Genomic DNA, 21599 nt, shown 5'->3' with positions numbered 1-21599 from the left:
CTCCATTGAAAAAAACAGTAATTTTACCTTGGGAGTTGCTGGTCTACCGCTGCCTCGATCAGTTGGTTTGTTTGTGTTATTGTGTGAATTTGGTTAGTTTGGATACACCAAAGTCACATACAAGCACATACAAGCACATACAAGCACAAACAAGTCACATAATAGCACAAACAAACTAACCCAACAAGGCAGCGGTAGACCAGCAACTCCCCAGTGTCCCGTAAGGTAAAATTACAGGTTTTTTCAATGGAGTCTGGTGGCTTTTGCGAGAGCATTGGTGGATACAACGGCTTCAGTTCCCCATTGGAAAGGGCTGTCAGCAAAGTAGAGCAATGAAAATATTCTAAAAATAGCATACACTTAAACTGATATTGACTTTTTTTAGGTGTCTAAAATTCGTTTTACTGCTGACCCCGTCCACAGCAGTACATCGATTTGCGTCTGTGCGGTAACTCCTGTCTGCTTCTCCAAACTGGGGGCGTGCCGACTGTCATCTACTGTAGGTAATACACTGACTATGGATAAATACCTCATACAACCTCACTTCAAAACACCCAAACTATCCCTTTAATATATGTGAGGTACTGTATACATTTCATGTCAAAATACATGACAGCATGACCTTTCGGTGAGTGGACCGGTGTACTTTTTGTACTTTGACAAGCTGACAAACACTACATCATGTATTTGTTTTGACTGTAACTGGCATACCTGTGTATCTCCGTAAACGCTGCATCATTATCTTCACACTTAATCAAAGATTACTGTTGCACTCCTGTCCTAATTCCAATTATCTTATCCATTGTTGGGGTGGTATTCATCATCCAGTCTCTGTAATTGGGATCCTGTGGAGTCATCCATCACGCTGACGTTGCTCAGAGATGACACTTTATTGATTTCACGGGGCACGCCTGGGCTTAACCGCATCAATCTCTAGGTGACAGTCACTGCAATAATTGCGTGCCACCGCTACTAATGGCCACGCTGTTTGACCATCACGCTGACCAATTAACCACGCAGGTGTAAAGAATCACAATGAGGCTGTTGTGGGAAGTTGAAACGGGGATAAAGCTGCTTTCTCTGTGTGTATGAGAAGCTTTCATTTTTGCATTTTTTCAACACCGTTTGCTTTGCCAAAGACCACATTTTTTTTGCCTTGTCGTGCCGGAGCGAGCGTTGGTCTAAGAGCCAGGGGCGCCACCGAGCTGCAGGCTAGCTCGCTACTGAACATGGCAGCTTATATGAATAAAGTCAAAACCATCTGCCTTGACTTTTCCTGCTCTTTCTCCCCCCACCCTCCCTCCTCTTCCTCCCTCCCTCCTTGAGCTGAAATCATTGGCTGGCATGCTCTAACGGCTCTGTTCATGACATGCTTCGTGAAGACTGGGAGTTGCATTGAGCTCAGGGTAAGCAGGGGGAATTCTGCTTCTCTGCTCTACTTGGCACTGGCCTGCAACACTGCCTGATGTCAGACAGATCACAGCCAGGAAGACTGGCCCTCTTCCCTTGCGCCTGGAAAAAGAATGTTACAAAGACCGAGACAAGGTTTTTTGGCTTTGGGGGGGTTTGCACTATTGTAGGTTTTCATGCACATGCTCCCGCTTTTTCCACATGGCGCTGGGTTCTTGCCACTCGCCACATAAAAGGCGAAGGGGACCGTTATTACTGCCACATTGCCTCACGGGTCTCTCCGTCGCAATGTAACGTACTAATTGGAGCTCCTCGATTAGTTTTTTTTTTACGAGAAACGTATTTCTTTGATGATGATTTCATCTGCTCTAAATGTTTATATTTACATCTGTTCTGAATAACTTTTCCGTTACAGAGCCGGGGCTTACAAGTGCGAATGCACCAGAGGCCTCTAATGCCCAGCTCCTCATTTATCATAGTTAACTGTAGGATTTGTCCAGAAGTCCCTGATTAGGTTGTCTGAGTTTAATGAGACATATCGGAGCCTGTGACTTGGAAATCGCTGCACATTGATCCAGCTTGTATCCCAGCAATGTTAATGGAGGCCGCGGTGTCAATGTACCGGTCATAGCGAGTCAATTAAGGATATTCACTCCAAAAAAAGGAAGCTAATGTACTTTTTAAAATACTTCGCCACAGAATGTGTAAGCGCTAACCTTTTCTTTGCTCAATTATACTCGTGGCCTGGTTGGATACCTTATCAAGAGAAAAGGGGGAGTCCCGCAGAGCGTGAAGTTGAAAACCCATTTGTGACTACTGACTGAAAAATGTGCTGTTTTATATTCGGCCAAATAGAACAGATCCTTGGTGCCTACAGCAGGGAAAACACTGTCTGTCTCTCTCTGACAATAAAGTTTTTCTTTCTCCTCTTGGCCTGTCACATAATCGATTCAAGGTTTTGTTGGTCCCCCAAGATTTGTTCAAAAGTGTCCCGGGCAGCATAAACGGTCCCCTCCCCCGCTGAGAATACGTTTTTATGGCCTGTGCGTGACTACGACTGAGCTCTCGATACGTCTTTTTTGTTTTGTTATTGCCATAATCGTATCACAAGCTTTCAGTACGAGACGAAGATGACGAGATGCGGTGTCATCATCGATGGAAAACTGCTCTTACATTAGCATGTAAAAGCTGTTTATATTCTGTAAAGGACTTTTTCCTTCTAGGTCATATGCAGCACTCACCTACAAAATGAGACCTCCCGTTCTCTGGTGATTGATTAGGCACCGACTCCAATTCATCAAGCCTGTTGCAATTAATATATCTCACACGCCGCAACATTTACTCACACAAAAGCAGAGCAAACACTAGCAATGAAGACCACATGTGAGAGAATAATGGAATTTGTTGTGAAATCACTAAAGAGATTAATTTTCCGAGGTCGGCGCGGTTGCATTTTCTCAATTAGAGCGTCCGCGAACGGTGTTTGTGTTTGAATAGTAAGCCTTGACATTTATTTCTGCATGCGAATATATTCCATTTAGATAAGACTTTGCGTAAATCCCAGTGTTATTTCCCTATACAAAGACAGACGGAAGAGGCTGGCAATGTTGAGCGGAGATACAACAGAAACAATATGATAATTCAATGCAGGGAGAACAGAAGTGGCATTTAGTAGCTGGCATTCAGGATTAGCTTGAAGTGACTTCATTGTCTTTCTGTCTGCGTTGTCAAATCTACTGACAGCCGAATGTGACTCCTTCCCCCAAACTAATATATTTTCTTTCAAAAAGTTGTCGTTCTCAGACCGGAGACGGCACGTCAAGACGTAAACACAACTGTAATTATAGGTGTTGTACCTGTCTGACTGATGCAGAGAAGTTATAGCAAATATTGCTCTGTCAGAGTTTTAAGACGGGTTCGTGCAGCAGCAGCACAAATCTCCGTGATATTTACCTCCTGTTGTGTCACACATGCAGTCATTATGTGGTTGTTTGGGTGTCAGGCTGCCTACACTCAGGACAGGTTCTGCGGCATCAACAGCAAAAACGTGGCGTCTTCTTGTTGACTCCCTGTCAGTCAGACGGAGCCCTGCTGGAGACCTGTCCCGTCCCGTAGATAATGCATTTTAAATGGGGGGCGCGACCCCCCGTCCCCTTCCTTCCCCCACGTCTCATTAACTTCCCACCGATTGATAAACAGTGGGCTGCTGCTGCCATGCTGGGCGGGTGGCTTGTAGAATTAGACACATGATGTAGTTGGCTGGCGCTTCATTGTTCGGCTTACAGGTGGAGGGTTTTCTGTACATCTGTGTTTTTATGCGCTCAGTGATGCAAATGACACTCCTGTATGGTGTTTTCTTACACGTGTGAAGTGTAGATAGCAACTCTTATTTGTGTGGTTTATCATGTTCTAGCCCATTAAAGGACGGGTTCACAATTTTTTAAGTCTGTCTTTTAATCAATAGCCAGGTGCTCGTATGAACATTGGAACATGTTTTGCCTTCTGTTCATTCTCACCATTAAATTCCTTCCTAATCCGCTTTCAGTGTAAGCAATGGGGAACATACTTTCCTCATTATGCACTAGGGTTAACCGCCGTTGCCAGGAAACAGTCTAATCTTGGCACGCATTGCAATATGCTATGGAGCTACTAACCATGTGAGTTAGCAGCCTAGGAATGATAGTGACAAACCAAGTCAGTTGCAATATCAATGGATTGATAAAATAGGCTAGGCTACCAACCAGAGAATGGTAGTTTAGTGAGAAACCTCACTCCTGGCCTCTAATTTTCTACTGTTGGCAGTGGCGTAGTGGTCGTTGATGAGGTGGGTGTACTACTAGGTATATGGGTAGAGGAAGTGTGTATACTCTCCTATATATTCCAATGGCTTTTTGGCTGATAGGTGGGTATATTGTAAACCACCAGAAAAAGAGGTGGGTATACTAAATATACCCGCATATACCCTCCACTACACCTGGACTGTTGGTCCATTGGTGACTAGATCAGTCATCTGTTTGATACAGACAGAAAGGCCAGAGGTGGCCATGACTGTAAGCAGAAAATTAGAGTACAAGTAGCAAAGAAGTAAAGGAATATTAGTCCTCTTCTTCTACCAATGCTAACAATGCAAATCATGATATTATCATGGTATGCATATGGAATGACTGGAACTGATCTGGGCTCACCTCACTCAGGTGGACTAAGGTACAGTTTCTTTGTTCCATTTTTCAGACCCACTAATAGGGATGTCACGAGAGACGATATTTCGATACCAAATTGATGCCAATATCTGAAACTGCGACGATACTCGTATTTCTACAGTACCGCAGGTACCGGGGATCAGGGCTCAAGACGAACGTAATCCTGGAGACAATAGAAAATTTCCCTTATAATGCTACATTACAAACAATAAATCCCTAGGCTAAATAACGGAGCGAACAGCCAATGTACGGAGGTTTCATTATGATGCATTCAAGCTCTATTCAGTAAAATGAGTATTGGGCGAAGGTAAATTATTACTAGTATAATTAGTTAGGGATTACTAATAAATTTGCAAAAGCCGGTATGCAAATGGTAAAATGTTGAGGCACATGGGATGTGTTGTTTGGTTAAAGTTTTTTTTTTTTTTTTTTTTTTTTTTAAAGTTATTTTTTTGGGGGCATTTTTCCATTTTATTGAGAGGACAGTGGATAGAGTCTTGGAAAGGGGGGAGAGAGAGAGTGGATGCGGAAAGGGCCACAGGCCGGATTCGAACCCGGGCCGCCGCGGTCAGGACCAAGCCTTGTTACATGGGCGCCCGCTCTACCGACTGAGCTAACCCAGGCGCCCTGGTTAAAGTTTTTTAACGTGGTATCAAATTTATATCCAGAATCGTGGAATTTAACTAGTATTGGTATCAAATGGTCTATTTCTGGTGCCGTGACATCCCTACCCACTAAGGTGTGGTTTCTTGGTTCCATGTTGCCGACACATGGATGTCTTTTATACCCGACCTCTCCCTGAGTGTTACAGGCTATCAGGGAGGCAGACACACACACACACACACACACACACACACACACTCACCACACTGGATTGTCTGTTGTGGGCAGATGTTGAGGTTATGTATCCGACCGAGAGTGCAGACCTAATTAAGACTGAAGAAACACATCATTTTATTTGGCTCTCTCTACTTTTTGGCCTCGCTTTGATCCGATGATCATTACCAGCTCTTTGGCTCTGCAGAGGAGTGGAGGGCGGGGAAGCATTGTGTCTCATGCTGACAGCTCCCAAACAAAATAACCCCCCTCCCCAGGTTGTTACAGCTGACACTCCCAGCTGGGTTGTCAGCGGTGAGGTCAGTAAGAGAATCCAGCTGCCCGCTGAGGTTTGTTCCTCTGCTGCGGATTAGCACCAGCCGACCATCTGCCGGTGTCCTGTAGTGTAATACTGTACATGCACTCGCTCTATGTGCGATACATGGACACTCTCGTCCTCGCTTGTACAAATTATGAACACACATGCTCATGTTGTAATAATCAACCCAGGAGGGGTCCTCATAGCTTGTTTTGGATCTCTGCTCATTTGTTGATCCTCTTTTCCCCCGCTGAGTGTCCTTCCCTCCGCCAGACTGTTCTCACTAACCTCGGTATAGGTGAAGAGAAGGGCAGCCATCATTGTAGAAAGGCTGTGACAGTAAAGATTTTTTATTTTTTAATAGCAGTGACAGGTCAGCACACTGGTTATGTGGTGTACTCAACCAAAAGTCTATCTTTTGAGTGTCAAATAATAAATTCTACCCCCTAGGGAAAAAGTCTACAGCATGCTCCGAAAAGGTTCTTAGAGGACAGCCGCTGTAGTATACTCTGATATAAAACCGTTGCAACGGATTCCTTTGGTGACCCGGAGCCACAGCACAACTGAAAAGCATTAAAATCTGCTGGATGTTCAGTATGAACACTCATAGTTTCTCCAAAACATAATAAAAGTAGCGGAACAATTGTGGGCGAGACAGACATAAAGGCATTTCCTTTGGGGGACAAAATATTGAAAGTTCATTCTTGACCGTGGAAACAACAGCTTGACGAATAAATTCTCAACACAAGGTCCAACTTACTTTTTGTTTGTGGTCATGTGATAACTAAACCATCTCCATGACAACTTAGCAAAAAAAGAAGGCGATGAGATGTGGTTTGAAGCTTTGTAATCAACAAGTGGGACTTTGTTTGGAGAATTTTTGTTTAAAAATACCAGTAAGTATTTATTTTTATTTTCCTAGCGTGTATGTCTCATATGACGAATTGCTATTTTTACAAATTGGGTCAGCTGTAGCTCAGTGTGTTTAACCACAAGGTCAGCGGTTCAATCCCCGGCTCCTAAAATACTTGGTTGGGTGGGTTGAATGCAGAAGTCAAATTACATGTATGTACTTGACGAACGTGATAAAGGTTTAAGTTTACAATGATAGTTACGTATAGTAATGTAACATTGATGCGTGTACAGCAAAACTCTACAAATCAGGACAAGCATGGTAAAAAGTTTTACCTTGGTGATGGTATTAATGACATGTGGGAACTCTATGTAGCCGTTTCTTCTTTTACCATATTTAGTTTAATAATTTAATAATTCCTGTATTTAAAACTTTGCTGACAAGAAATGCTTAAAGTTCCATATCTTTATATACAGAAAACCAGTGGTGTGGTGTGGAGTCGAGTCAAATGACTTGGACTCGAGTCGCAAATTTGTTGATTTTAGACTCAACTTGACAAAATGAAAAAACAGCTTGCAACATTTTCACTTGAAAATACTGGCGTCCCCCAAGCCCAAAGATTAAAAAGTATGTTCTTTCAAAAGTGTGTCCACAAAGATGATCAACTGCCCGGTAACGGAGATAAATCCGACAGCGTCAGGGATGATTGGTTTGTTTATTTTTCTAGAGATCCTTTATAGATTTGTTCGTGAATCAAGAGGATTGACTCGTGGGAAATAACGGAACTGAACAAACTGAACAGAGATCCTTTATTTGTTTGCGAAGAGGATTTACTTGTAAGGGGAAAAACTGAACTTGCTGAATCCCCAAAAAGTGGTGTTTTTTTGTTGAACTATGGACTCTTTTTTTGGTAAATATTATTGGGACTTGCACTTGATTATCTTACACTTAATGCCCCAGATCCAATTTGTTTGAACCAATCCTACAGTATCCAATCAAGTTGCAGGAGGAAACCATGAAGAACTAACGTTATGTTACTCAGTGCCAGTTACTCTGTTGTTAAAATGGCATTATGACTTGTTTAGGACTCGAAAACTCAAAGTTTATGACTCGGGACTTGAGTTAAAAAACTTGAGACTTACTTGTGACTTGCAAAAAACAATGACTTGGTCCCACCTCTGCAGAAGACATACTTCAACACACCCAGGAGTCGGCACTCACTGACATCGTGTTGACTACAGGGAGCTGTTGCTTCACAGTAAAAGCCTTACAGTACAGTGGTCGGCCAGTGGAAAGCTTTAATTGTGATGCAGTGATAACAAAATTGAGTTTGCCATGATAGAGATAAATGAGCGGGCAGAAGGTGCCCTATTACCAAGGTATTGCTGTTATCTTCCCAGCCCTACATGCTAGTGACCCTTGAATTTATGCTGCTCTTTCAGCAATTCTTACAGAAAGAAAGAGAGAGCAGCGCCTCCGTTTGCCTGCAGCAGAGATTCTCTGTGTTGATTTATTGTGCTTTCTTGATATAAACCGGATAACCTCAGAGTCACGTTGTACTGTTATTGATTCCCGTCTGTAACTAAAAATGATTTCTTCACTGACCGCACTATTATGTCCACCTGCTCATTACTTGCCATTGTCTGCAATGTGTAAGCTAATAACTGCTCTAGCGTATCACATGGAATGAGTTATGGATTGATATTGAATGCTTCACAATAGAAAACGTCACAGATTTCTTTTCTTGAAGCCTTCAGCTGCTCAATTCAATTTATACTCTTCTGAGGCAGAGTTACCTTTTCAATCACATCAGACTGTTTATCATCCATGCGAGTCTGGTTTAAGACATTGTGATTGATTTTTCAGGATGACGCCCCTCAGGGTCACTTCTGAGCGTCTGTTGTCTTTGTTTGTTCTTTCTAGGGGACTGTTCGCGAGCAACTATACAGAAACTCATTACCTGGAAGATGGCATTGCGGTCACAGGCTCTCACAACTTCACGGTATGTTAACAACCTCTTATTGTCTGTTTTTCTTTTTTTTTTTTATGAAGGCTGATTTATCGACGACCCTGCAGCTCTTATGAGTGTCGGGCTTCAGTGGAACTTTTCTTCTTCTTGTCGGGTTTGTTGTGCTCCCCTTGTTAGGGTCAGCGAGGAGGTAAAGAAAAATTGATGTCGCAGTTAGACCCACTTTTAAAACCACCTGGAATTGGGTAGTCTTGCGCATAAAGAAACCTGGATAGGTGAGTGGGCCCATTTTCGTTCTCTGCCAGCACAGATTCATATTGGATGAAATAAAAGGGGGGCAGAGGTCAGAGAACAGATTCCGTTTTCGGGAAGTCTTTTATAATAGATAAACTTCAACCCATCCCAGAAAATGGTTTATAAGAAAATATTAAACTAGTGAACATCTAAGTGCACTTCAGAAATCACGCAGACTGTGAAATATTTAGCACCTATAATCACGTTTATGAGCCTTGTACTTGTTAAATTGAGATGGCACTTCTATCTAAATTACATCTGTTAAAGGATAACTCTGGTATTTTTCAACCTGGACCACTATCTCCCCATGTTTTTGTGTCTAAGTGACTAATGGGGACAACACTTTTTGAAATTGGTCCAGTATTGAGGGAGAACGCTGCAGATGGCAGCCGTAACATGAGCTGTAATGTAATCATTTGGGGCAAGCTGGTACCGTCAGTTTACGTCAACATTATACAAAACATATACAACATTATGGAAAGGACCCTACAGAGAAATAAAATGTGGACGGTGGAAAGGTGAGTGAGAGTGCAGAGATGACTGCTGGTGTTGTCAGAGTTTGTTGTGTTGGAGTACAGAAAGCATAGCTTAGTGTTATCTAAAAGATGTTCAATGTCATGGCTGAATATTTAGACGATTTCGCCAATATGGAGGCAATGCGACATTTCAGAGTGAGGCTTCTCAGAGCGAGACACACAATAACAAACAGACATGACCAAGAAAAAGGTAAGAAAACCGTTTCATTTCTCTGTAGGCTCCTTTCCATAATGTTGTCAGACACTGCTAATAACAATCTGAGCCTGTCAGTGGCAAAAACAAGGACTTTTAGAGGATGTAAACTGACGGGGCCAGTGTTGTCCCCATTAGTCACTTAGAGGTTGAAAACTACAGAGGTTATCCTTTAAATCCCTCAAATGACTTGTAATTTTTCCAGCCCAATCTCATGGGAAGGCGTATAAATAGCACAACATTACAAGGACATTCCACGTGTCATAAGAACGCATTTTCGCATGTTATTTGTACGCCTCTTTTCATGTGTCATTTTTACGCCATGCGTAACGGCTGCAGTTAAGTTGAGGCAACAAAACCACTTAGTTAGGTTTAAGATACTTAAAGTAAGTACGTAAACTAGTAAAATACATACAGAAACAACGCAACAGAAGCACGGAAAACATGCCACAAACATCACAAAAAATTATGTAACAAACGTCACTAACGTAACTTCAAAAAAATTCAACAACACAGTCTTTAACATCAGTCTCCTGGTCGAAAGTCCTGTGTTTGTTGGACCCATCAACCTCCCCTTCCGCCCAGCATTAACAGTCTTTCTCACTTTTTATTCTACGTCACTAGATCTGAGCGTAGCATATTTACATGGATGCCTTTACATTGCAGGCAGTACAGGTTACATGGCGTACAAATGACACGGCAAAAGCAAGAACGCCGTTCTTATTGCACGCAAAATGACTTGCGAATTACCGTGTCATTCATATGCCATTTAGTGCAACCGGGCGGAATTTTTCAGTATTTTGAGTCAAAGAGAAGTACATCGTTTACTACCACAGCTCCAACAGGGAGCCGTGTCAGCTTTTTTACTTTATAACTTACAAATATACCCTCTTTTTTGCAGTTTATGAGTTAATTACTTAATAAATTATACGTCCTGAGTTGTATTTTCTCCAACCATTCAATGCTGGGGTTTGGTCTTCTCATAATTTCTTGTGATTTGCTTCAGTGTTGCGATAAATATTCCTCATCTACATTAAGCTCAGCTGTTCTGCTTTCAAATACAATGGATCCATAAATATCCCTCTACTGAAGGATTTTTATTTAGAGGTTGAGAAACAAGACTATTAGGAAACTATGTGTACAGTATCCTGTGATGAATGAGTATGATGAACCGTTTCTATGCATCAAAGCGTCCACCTGCTCGCCTGATTTCAGTGATTTGATCATCTGCAGTTTGGAAAGCAATTAAACGTCTAATTTATGTTCAGATACCCGGAAAGCATAATAATAGACATCCTGTGAGGTCTGCGTACAAAAACGCCTGGCCTACTTATGCCGAAATCCACAAAGGAGGAGATTAATATAATTCAATAATGGCCGGCCCACGCAGTGAAATGAACAATATTTTCCACTTGAGACTGCTGTGAGACCGGAGCTGGACCATCATTGGCTGGGCTCGGCCAGCTCATCACAATTATTGCCATTCCAGAGCGTAAAGACAATGGAGGAGTTGTAGCGGGTCAGACTTCGAGACACTGAGAGGTGCATGAACGGACGGTTAGATGGATTTATTAATGGGTGTAGGGCTTTCTGCAACTGGCTGTTTTCATTATCAAGTTTCATTGATTAATCATTAAGTCTTTAGAATATTTGAGGATGATGAAAAATTACCATCACAATTTCCCAGAGCCTGAGATGATGCCTCCATATTGCTTCTTTTGTTCGATAAAATATTCCAATCAAAGTTATGTAAAACAGAGGAGAGCAGCAAATCCTCATATTTGAGAAGCTTGAACCAGCAAATGTGTGGCATTGTTGCCTCATGTTTGCAATCAAATGACTTCCTAGTGATTTTCTGTCTAATCACCTAGTTGATTAGTCGACTAATTAGGGCTGAAACGATTCCTCGAGAAACTTGAGTGACTCGATTACTAAAAATCTCTTTGCTTAACCCCCCTGCGCCTTGTCCGCACCAACTCTGGGGCTGCTAATCAACTGATTGAATTGAACAACAAATCTGTGTGATAATCGGCAGGAGAAGAGATAGTTAACGTTAGCTGTTGCCGGTGGGCAGCGCAGTCCAGCTTGGTTAAATAGCGGAGCTAAGAGCTAATGTTAACGGAGGTTCCATTGAGTTACATTATGATGCTTTCAAGCTCTATTCATTCATTAAATTTTTTTTAATTTTTTTTTTTACTTTATTTAGAATAATTACATTAATGTTTCTCGTAGGAATATTGTAAAAATGAATATTGGGCAAAGATAAATTATAACTTTATCATGATGTGTTCAAATGTAAGCATGTAAAATGTAGAGAGGGACTTATGACCTGTTTAATTTCCTAACACTAGCTCTAAGCAGCTTATATTTATCATTAAATAATGCCAAGATTTTTTTTTAATCAAAGCAAATATTTCATTAAAAATACAACAATTTATTTCCAAATAACTTGAATTGTGTGTTTTTATGCAAATAACCACTATAGATGAGTCTGGACCCTTGAAACCTAGTATGTAATATGGCACTTAAACACGGGTAAACATGGGTTTAGTTTTGACAGATAATATTATAGTATGTAAGTTAAGCAATACAAATTTAGATTTTTTTAAAAAAGGGAAAGCAATTAGTTGTTCCGTTATTTTCTCTTTCGTACAATTATTCAATTGATGGAATAATCAGTAGAATACTCAATTACTAAAATAATCCATAGCTGCAGCCCTACGACTAATTCATTCTGCTCTCGATGGATGGGTGGATTAAACACTGAATGCATGAACCAGAGGATCACTGCCAGTATCTACCTGCTCAGTGGTTCTTACCAGCTCGGGAACTAACGGACATCTTTGGACCTCCGTACCTCCTCTCATTCCTCTATCATGACCACAGCCTGCTCATCATGGGAGGGTCTACTTTACTGGAAACGGCCAGATCTTTTGAGACTGATCCCTGGTTAATTTATTTGTCCTGCCGGCAGGGAGGAGACTGATATAGTGATCTGGGCAAGGGATCTGGAGGGTTCAGTGGTGTGTCAAAGACAAGGTACTGCTGGGAGCGACTCCAGCGTGAGTCAGCCCTCCCTCGGTTCCCTCTGCTCTGTTTTACATCCTCTCCCTTTCTCACTAAAGTCCACATACAATACAATAAATGAGTGCCATGTGCTGAAACAAAAGCCATCTACTGGGAATATGAATCACCAGCATGGATATTAAAGAGTTAACTTAGAATAACAAATGCATAGTTATGATAAACAATGTTCACACCCGGGGTTGCCTCCCACAATAATCTGGGTATTAGTTATTAATCTTTCTTATTCCAGATATGGAGGCGTAAGCACTTCCCTGGTCTCGTTACTCTCTGCAGAAACCTTAGAAACCAAAAGTCTATTCATATCCTTTATATCGATGCATCACAGTCATGATCTCATCAAAGAAACATGAGGTGGTAGCATTAACTCGGCACACTAAATCCAGCCCTGCTCCTCCTTGCTACACGAGAATTTCATATTTCATGTAATGTGCTGTCCTTTCTTTGCACCTTTTTACCTCGCCAGAATGGATGGTTCTCTTTCAGTGCACCTCTATAGAGATATGGAAAGAGGCCAAACAGAGGAAGGCTTTCAAGGCTTTTGGTCCAGTTCTTGAATGTCCTCTAAAGAAGATATTGTTTCTTGGGCAGTAGGTTTGGGTTCCAATAGCCAAATCCATTTTTCAACCCTGTCTCCAAAGAATTATGCTATAAATATGCTACGTAACTGCTTTTTTAAAATACGTTTCCGATAAAATATAAGTGCTGCATGGATCATGTTTACTGGTAACATGTTTTCCAGTCCAATTTGCTTTTATTAGTAGTATTTGAGCATTTTAACCATTTTAAAAGTGGCTCCAAATTGGTACAAAATCATGGACGGTACGCATCTGAACAAGGGGGGCCATAATTTTAAGGCGTGAGGAGGGGTTGGGGGCATATGTATTGAAACATAGGCCTATATTACTGGTGTATGAGTAACATTAGAGAACACTTTTTTAGTCCGACACCCACGCCAGGCGCCAGGAAGAAGTAACTGAGGGGGCAATTTTTTTCATAAAACAAAATTCATTGATTTAACCATGCAATAGCCTCAGAAACAGCAACAGCATAAGGCGACTGTTTTAAAATCAAAGAATACATTTATTAATCAGAGCACTCACATAAGAATGAAGCACTATCAGAGCACTAAATATATTTTGAATTTTAGAACGATGGTGCTGGAAACGGCTGTTTGTGACTTTCAGGTCTCTCTCTTTACAACCATGAAAAGCAAACAGGCTAAGAAGCTGAACTAAGAAATCGCACTCTCATCTATCGATCGTTCTGCTCCGTTTCAGCACCATATTAACACACACACCCTCTATACACAACAAGCAGCGCTGTTTTTTGGTTCTGTGATAGGTAAATGTCAAATTGCATAGCAGCAGTCAGTGGGAATGGGTGGCGGCGACCAGTATGGTTTGGCTTGTTTAAAGTATAGGCTACAAGTTTTGAGAAAAAACACAGATACAATTCTTTTATTCATAAACATTTTATATCAGACTCCAAAAGTTACCGGGGTTTGTTATGTCTAACAAAATGAATATTACCATTTGTTCTTTGTAAGTTCTCAATTGATTTTTTTGGAGCAGCAGAACACCTGTATTATCACCGTTTAAAGTTGTTATGGCAAATGTATTAGCAAACAGTTAGTTACACATCCAGAGCAGACATGAAGCAACATTAGCATTCCTTTGGAGTCATGTTTCTGGCAATCGCAACGAATGTAAGTCCAGTAATCACTCTTCTGTTAGCTCTGTTTTGGCATAGTGCTAAATACTAAATACTTGGCTGGAAACAACACTGATGAGAGCGGTTACACTGAACCAAAAAGGTAAAGTTGTGGGACGTAAAACCAAAAAGAATGAAACCTGAACGATGCTAAAACACACGGAGTCAGGTGATAGTTACCTCCACCATGGAGGTTATGTTTTCCATTCAGTTTGTCTGTTTGTCAGCAGGATTATGAAAAAAACTACTGGCCTGATTTCCATGAAACTGGTTGGAAGGGTGTATCATGGGCCGAGGAAGAAACCAATACATTTTGGAGCAGATCCACAAATGATTTTTCACTTTCATTGCGAGATAAGGCATTATAAGCGTCTCCTTTCACATTAAACATACAGATACAGTCATTTGATCCATTTTTTATGGAAATATTATTACTATAAATGCTGTGATACATTGCATTGGATAATTGTTGTGCAATTCTCTATGTATATTGTATTTGTCCCTATCAAATAAACATGAAATGAAATGGTGCAGCTTTAAATATTAAATTATTCATAACTTGTTACTAAGCAAGGATCCCCTTTAACACCAGAAACTCATTCAGACACTAAACATGCAGAATCAGCAGCCGCTCGAGGTCGGCCGCCTTGAAAGAGGCCGGACGTTGAAATTTACTGCCTGCACTATATATTTAGAGGAAGAGGGGTGGAAAACTCACATTTCCTTGTTTTCCTAAGCAGGGTGGCTGAAGTGCCGTTGGTTAGACCTCACCTGAGCGAGGCCGTCTGTAACTAACTGTAGCAGACGGGCTGTTTTCACTCTAAACCAGACGCTTCCTCCCCGCCCTCTCGCTGCCGGGCCTGGTTCAATAAACATGAACTTCATTCACTTGTGTTACTCCCTGCTGCAGCTTGACAGGTGGTCCATGAAGGTGGGTACCTGGGAACACAGCAGCACGCACAGATTTCCCGCCGTCATCATCAAGCTGTGGTGATGAGCGTGAATGGCTGCTGCTAACAAAAAGAACCGATTCCCCCAGAGTTATTTGCTCATATTTCACAGTGATCAGCTTGTTGAACTGTGCTTAAGCCTAAAGACGTGTTTACTGTCGCACTGGTCCCATTCCTCTTGTCTCGGAGTTTGAATCACTTAAGTCTTTTTTGTCTGTGCTCCCTCAGGCAAACTGCTACTACCACGGCGAGGTGGAGGGTCACGTCAACTCGGACGTCAGCCTCAGTACCTGTGCTGGTGTCAAGTAAGTGTGTCTGACACTTTTTCATTTCCCAAAGCAAATACTTGCTGTGAGTTTTTCCTGTACCAGAGGTGATTATTACAGCCATCTCTGGTGCTCACTTTCGGCTTAACCTCCAAATAAAGTGGTTGCTAAACTGTTGGCTGGTTTACAACCTCTCTGATCAATTATTTTGGTGAGCAGAGTGTCATAAAAAAACATTAAAATGGTCATCAAAGCTATGAAAATCAGATCCAGGTTGTAACAGTCTAACTCGAGGCCAAGTCATAAGTCTCAAGTGTAGAAATTCGAGGAACGGCATGTCAACAGAACTCCGTAAGTAATGAGTTTTGGTACATTAATGCCTTGAGATGACACCCTGTGTATAGTGTTGAAAAGCAGTAAACTTGACATATTGTGAGGCTTTTAGACAAGTGAGGAGTTCAAGTGTTGGAAAACGCTCCGTTTGCAGATGTCAAACAGAAGTAATGATTGCAGTGATATCATTGGACACCATCAGGAATGTGTTCACACACCAGCCAAACGTCTACACCCTTCGGTGGGGGGTGATTGTGAAGGCCCCTTTGCTCGTTGCCCTTGGTCTTAATATTTATTTATTCCAGTTTTTCTGCAACCTGTCTGCACAACAAGAGACGCACACAAGTTTTATGACAGAGAGCAACACATTGCCTGGCTCACTGAGACAAATTGTTCTTGGTTTGGGTTGGCAGTGCTCAGGCTTTTTGGAGGGGGGGGGTTAGTGTGAGTGTGTGTGGTTGTGAATATTGCGCAAGGTGTGTGAGAAAATCTCACAGTTTATCCAGACTCACTTTAAATCACAGAGGCCACTGTTAAAACATGGGAAAAGTTAGGAAAGAGGAAACAATGGAAAACAAATCTGATATGTTTCAGTGCAATTTCCAGGATTTTGCATTTCTGGAAAAATGAATAGAATATAACGAGGCACCTTGTCTAACCTCTCCGTTTGTCTGCAGGGGTTTCATAACTCTTGAAGGCAAATCCTTTGTACTGGAACCATCTGCTGATCACTCCGATGGGACTCACTGGATCTACGCAGCTGAACACCTCCATTTTGCTCCCGGCACCTGTGGTCACGATTTCAACATATCCTACCCCATTGAACATGCAGACAGCAGTCCGTTCAGGGCTTTCAACACGAGGGTAAGGATCATTAAACTGTCTGCATTTCATCTCCACCAAAGTATCTATCTACAAGATCTCCTACTTCTTATCTCTTCTGTCTCTGTTTTAAAGTATCTTTTTGCATTCATTACTAAGTTGAGAGATGATAAAGGGTGGGAGAGATGGGGAACGACATGCAACGAAGGTTTCCAACCAGATTTGAACAAGGGAAGTTGCAGCTCGTGATCGGCCCCTTAACCTCTAGGCCACCAGGGAGCCCCCTGTCTTTCTGTTTTTAACAAATCACCAAAGTTTGCTACTCAGACGAAATGTTCTCTCAGGTAGTACAAAGAGAAAAAGATCATTTAAAAGCCTTTACTGTAAGCAGTTCAGCCACTTTTGACCACTAGGCCTTCAACAGGTCAAATTAATCAAACCTGGACTGCGGTAGAATAGTCTTTTTTTGCTTAGGAAGCTTCCTAACTGAGAGAAATGATCCAGAATTGGCAGCCATGACAAGAGCTAATCAAATTCTCTAAATGCTAAGAAAAGGTCCTTCAATGTTTCCTTTCTTTTCTCCTTTAACATAGGAAACACTTGACCATCCTTTACGAAAGGAAAGGAAATAATGCTGCCCCACAATATTAAAAGTGATGCACCAGTCGGCCGTCAATAACATCCGCACGTCGCTGTTTAAATTGTACACTTTGGATAAGTTGAAAGAATTCTTCTTAGGAAGCTGTACTTCTGTTTTGGACAGGAATGCTTACTTGAATTGTACAGCATTGAGTTTGTCACTGTACTCATTTTCTGTGGCATAAAGTTGCTTTGAAGGAGCAGTGTGTAGGATCTGGCGGTATCTAGGGAACTACGGTGGCCGACGCAAAAACATGAACGGCCCTATCTAGAGCCATTTGTAACAGTAGCGTAGGTCGTTTTGAGCAGAGCCGACACGTAGAGTGTGTGTGTACGTTGGAAGTGAGTGGTGAAGCAAGAGAGAGAGAGCGGCGGTGACAGGAGCAGGAGGAACCTTATCGACTCCGGCCCACGCAGGAAAAGTTAACACAGTTGTTTGTCCGTTCTGGGCTACTGTAGAAACACGGTGGCTGGCTACGTGGAGAAAACCTGTTCCGCGTGTAGATATAAACGGCTCATTCTAAGATAACGAAAACACAACTTTTAGCATTTAGCTCAAGGCACAGCTTCATCGAGCTGTAAGTACAGTGAAAGACTCCTACCTTAATATTCTGATATTGTGGTAAATTACGGGGTGTCACCTCACAGCAACTTTTAATCAACAGGCTGGAGTGTTTGCATACTCTTCCTTGTGGTGAAATTCTGTTTACTTCCCGTGTGTAATCCATTTGTTTTTATTATTTCAACCCTTTTGGCGTTTTTTTAACCATTAGGACGCCTGACTAAACGAAGGCTTTCAACATGCCTTTTCTCCTCCTTGCTCAACACAGTCGTGCTGAAGATTTCTTTTTTTTCTTTTTTTCAATTACCAGTTTTGTAGTCTCCGGAGCATTTAAAACTAATTGAGCCCTTTGATTCTGCTTTTCTTTGTGTTTGCCACTGAAATGTTTTTGTTGTTGATGTTTTATTCACACCGCGCTCTGAAAAGGATGTGAAGCAGAAATTCTCGTATCTACCAGCCACGGTGAAAAAATAAGTCTTTCTTATTGTCGCTTGTATTTGGATTCCGCCTGCGTGCGATATAAAAGATTTCTCACTTTAACCTCCTTTAAAAGATCATTTGCAATGTAGATATTGGTAAGTGGCCTGTTATATATTTTAGAAGCTACTACTTTTTGAATTATTCACTCATCCATCTGATCCAACAGCGTCCATTAGCGAAGCGGCGTGTACCGAGAGCCGGGACTTGATAAACGCCTGTGGAAAGTGCATTGGCTGTTAAGTGACACCATTTTGCTCTGAAAGCGAGATCAGACTGGAGGTTTGTACATCATGCCTTCAACAGGATCCGTCCATCCTGATAGCTTTTTCAGAAACCCCACCCTGTATCCTCACACCGTGCACTCAACTCCTCACCACCCCATTGAGCAGAGGGATAAATCATAAAGGCCACGGTCACAGGGAGTGTCTATCTGCAGAGGGAATGGGGCTTTAAAGACGATGAGCACTGATAAGTGGAAAACACCGACTCCAGTGATCTCTATCTGACTGGTGAAGGATGGCAGGAGTGGACGAACACAGCTGATTTATCCGGTCAATAGAAAAGAGACGCGCAGATAGGCCGGTGTAAAAGATGAAACAGATGTTCAAGGACCCACAACGAGGACACACATACCATAATTGTGATGCAGCATAAATGTGAGGGACTTTCCTTAAAACAGATTTTTTATTGTAGAAAAAGATTGAGTGTGTTTTCAGGACGCAGGCCAGACATATGGCTGCGCTGGCTAAAAACATCATGCCCTTTAACATTGTTCATTTTTAGTTATTCATGCTGTTTTTCTGATGATTCCTGTTGATGATTATAGTACTGGCTTCGACAGCAAGAGGGCTGCAAAAAAGATTCAGCACAAGTGAAGAAATCCTGACAACAGCACAATGAAACAGAAACAGAGGAGGGAATAAGATAACAAAAAGAAGACTCATATTTAAAATTTATACCAGTGTGACGAAATATTGTTTAATTCTTATTCATAAGAGGTTTTTCTCGGTGTACTTTAATATGTTTTATCTGATCACAATGTCCCCTTTTATTTGTTTGAAATACTACGTCCCTAAACCTCCTAATGCGGCAAGAGTTAGAAGGGAAAACATCTCTGCTAAGTGAAGACAGATGGGGTTTATAAGGGAGGCGGTCATACACAGTAATCCCACAGGTGATTAAAGACAGATAATTTAGTGAAGGGTATTTTTCAAAAAGTGTCACTTGTAACCAGAGGACTTGTTGGTAGCGTAGAGCAGTGATTCTCAAAGTTGGGTCTGTGGCACTCTGTCAGGGGGTCCGCGAAATAATTTGATATAAAATATAAATTTGAGAAAGTTTGAGAACCTCTGGAATAGAGAAGGTACACTAAAAAGTGAGAATATAAAGTCTGGTTTTGCTGTACGGAGCGAGCTCACCTCAGCGTGTTCCACAAGGGCGGCGAGGTGTGCTGCTGCTGCTTTGATAAGCCACGATGTGCCCTGCTTGAGGGTCTAAAGATAAAGAGGCGTGTTGGCAGAGCGCCCCTGGATGATGAGAGTCAGATGGGGTAGAGAAGGGGGAGAGAGAGATATGATGGCTAGCTGACAGGAGCTGCACGTCAACAACACGAGTTCCTGCGAGTCTCTATCGCTGTCCAAGATGTCAAAAAGCTGCCGAACACGACATGAACCGTAATGGCATTTTGAGTAGTGTGTTTTGTCGTTCGTGGCTGGAACAGATTATTGGAGCAGAAGTTACAGATCATTTCTGAAGTGGACTGTATGGATTGAAAGAAGAGTTGGATGCCGGCCTACATTGTGGACTGTGAAGGGAATCTAATCACAAACTCCATTATACAGTTTTCATCTTCACCCACACCTGAGCCAGCTCCATTTGCTTAATGAAGGTGATGAGGCGAGGTGCTTGAAAGCTCGCCGGCTAGTAAGCTGGCCTTTGTTCTTTAATTCTCTTCACCATATTGTAAAAGAATAGCGGCCTCTTTCTTCACCGTAATTCTCTGATATTGAAGCAGCAGTGAGGGAAGACGGGGAATATTTTGTTCTTGTTTGCCATTTGTGTGAAGGTGAAACTTTTAAATTAGGGGGTGGTTGAAAATCTTTGAAGCTATATTATACACACTGTTATACAGAGAAACCAATATATTCCATTTTCTAGTGGTAGTTTCAGTTTTATACATTTCTCGAAATGGGTGAGTACCAGCCCACTCACTTCTACATTTTACTCTAGCGTGACTTTTTTTTGTGCACCGACATTTCTCACAAGCTGCCGGTACTCTTTTATGCTCTCTCCATATCAGGCTGATTCATAGTGGCAGGATTTCTCTGGGGGAAAATAATTAGTTAACTGTTCGTCGTAATTCTTTTTTATTTGTGAACAAATATAATTAGAGAAACATTATTTAAAAGTAGGGCTATCAGTCGATTAAAATATTTAATCGTGATTAATCACATGATTGTCCATAGTTAGTCACAAGTTAATCACATTTGTTATCTGTTCAAAATGTACCTTAAAGGGAGATTTGTCAAGTATTTAATATTCTTATCAACATGTGAGTGGGCTAATATGCTGCATTATGCAAATGTATATATGTGTTTATTATTGGAAATCAATTAACAACACAAAACGATGACAAATATTGTCCAGAAACCCTCACAGGTACTGCATTTAGCATAAAAAATCGGCTCAAATCATAACATGGCAAACTGAAGCCCAACAGGCAACAACAGCTGTCAGTGTGTCAGTGTGCTGACTTGACTATGACTTACCCCAAACTGCATGTGATTAGCATAAAGTGGGCATGTCTGTAAAGAGGAGACTCGTGGGTACCCATAGAACCCATTTTCTTTCACCTATCTTGAGGTCAGAGGTCAAGGGACCCCTTTGAAAATGGTCATGCCAGTTTTTCCTCGCCAAAATTTAGCTTAAGTTTGGAGCGTTATTTAGCCTCCTTCACAACCAGCTAGTATGACATGGTTGGTACCGATGGATTTGTTAGGTTTTCTAGTTTCATATGATGCCAGTATCTTCACTGTAGCTTTAAAACAGACCCACAAACCCAATATCTCCTAGTATGTTTTATTCACTATAGAAACTCTGAATGTAATAATGATTGCTGATACTGGCCGATACACACGCCAACATATGAATAAGTGGAATA

At 41.6% G+C, this 21599-nt stretch overlaps 1 protein-coding gene across 1 annotated transcript in view; it reads left to right on the top strand.

Moving 5' to 3' along the window:
• The window catches only part of adam12a (ADAM metallopeptidase domain 12a), a 93226-nt gene that overhangs the window by 38535 nt on the left and 33092 nt on the right, over nt 1-21599 (top strand). The window contains exons 5-7 of the mRNA XM_074619473.1: nt 8522-8600; nt 15566-15642; nt 16614-16800. Coding sequence (XP_074475574.1) covers nt 8522-8600; nt 15566-15642; nt 16614-16800 — 343 coding nt within the window. The remainder of the gene's footprint in view (nt 1-8521; nt 8601-15565; nt 15643-16613; nt 16801-21599) is intronic.

The sequence above is a fragment of the Sebastes fasciatus genome, chromosome 20, assembly GCF_043250625.1.
Source record: "Sebastes fasciatus isolate fSebFas1 chromosome 20, fSebFas1.pri, whole genome shotgun sequence".
NCBI classification, from domain to species: domain Eukaryota; kingdom Metazoa; phylum Chordata; class Actinopteri; order Perciformes; family Sebastidae; genus Sebastes; species Sebastes fasciatus.
The sequence above is the reverse complement of the archived record's forward strand: the minus strand, read 5'-3'. Positions and strand labels throughout refer to the sequence as shown.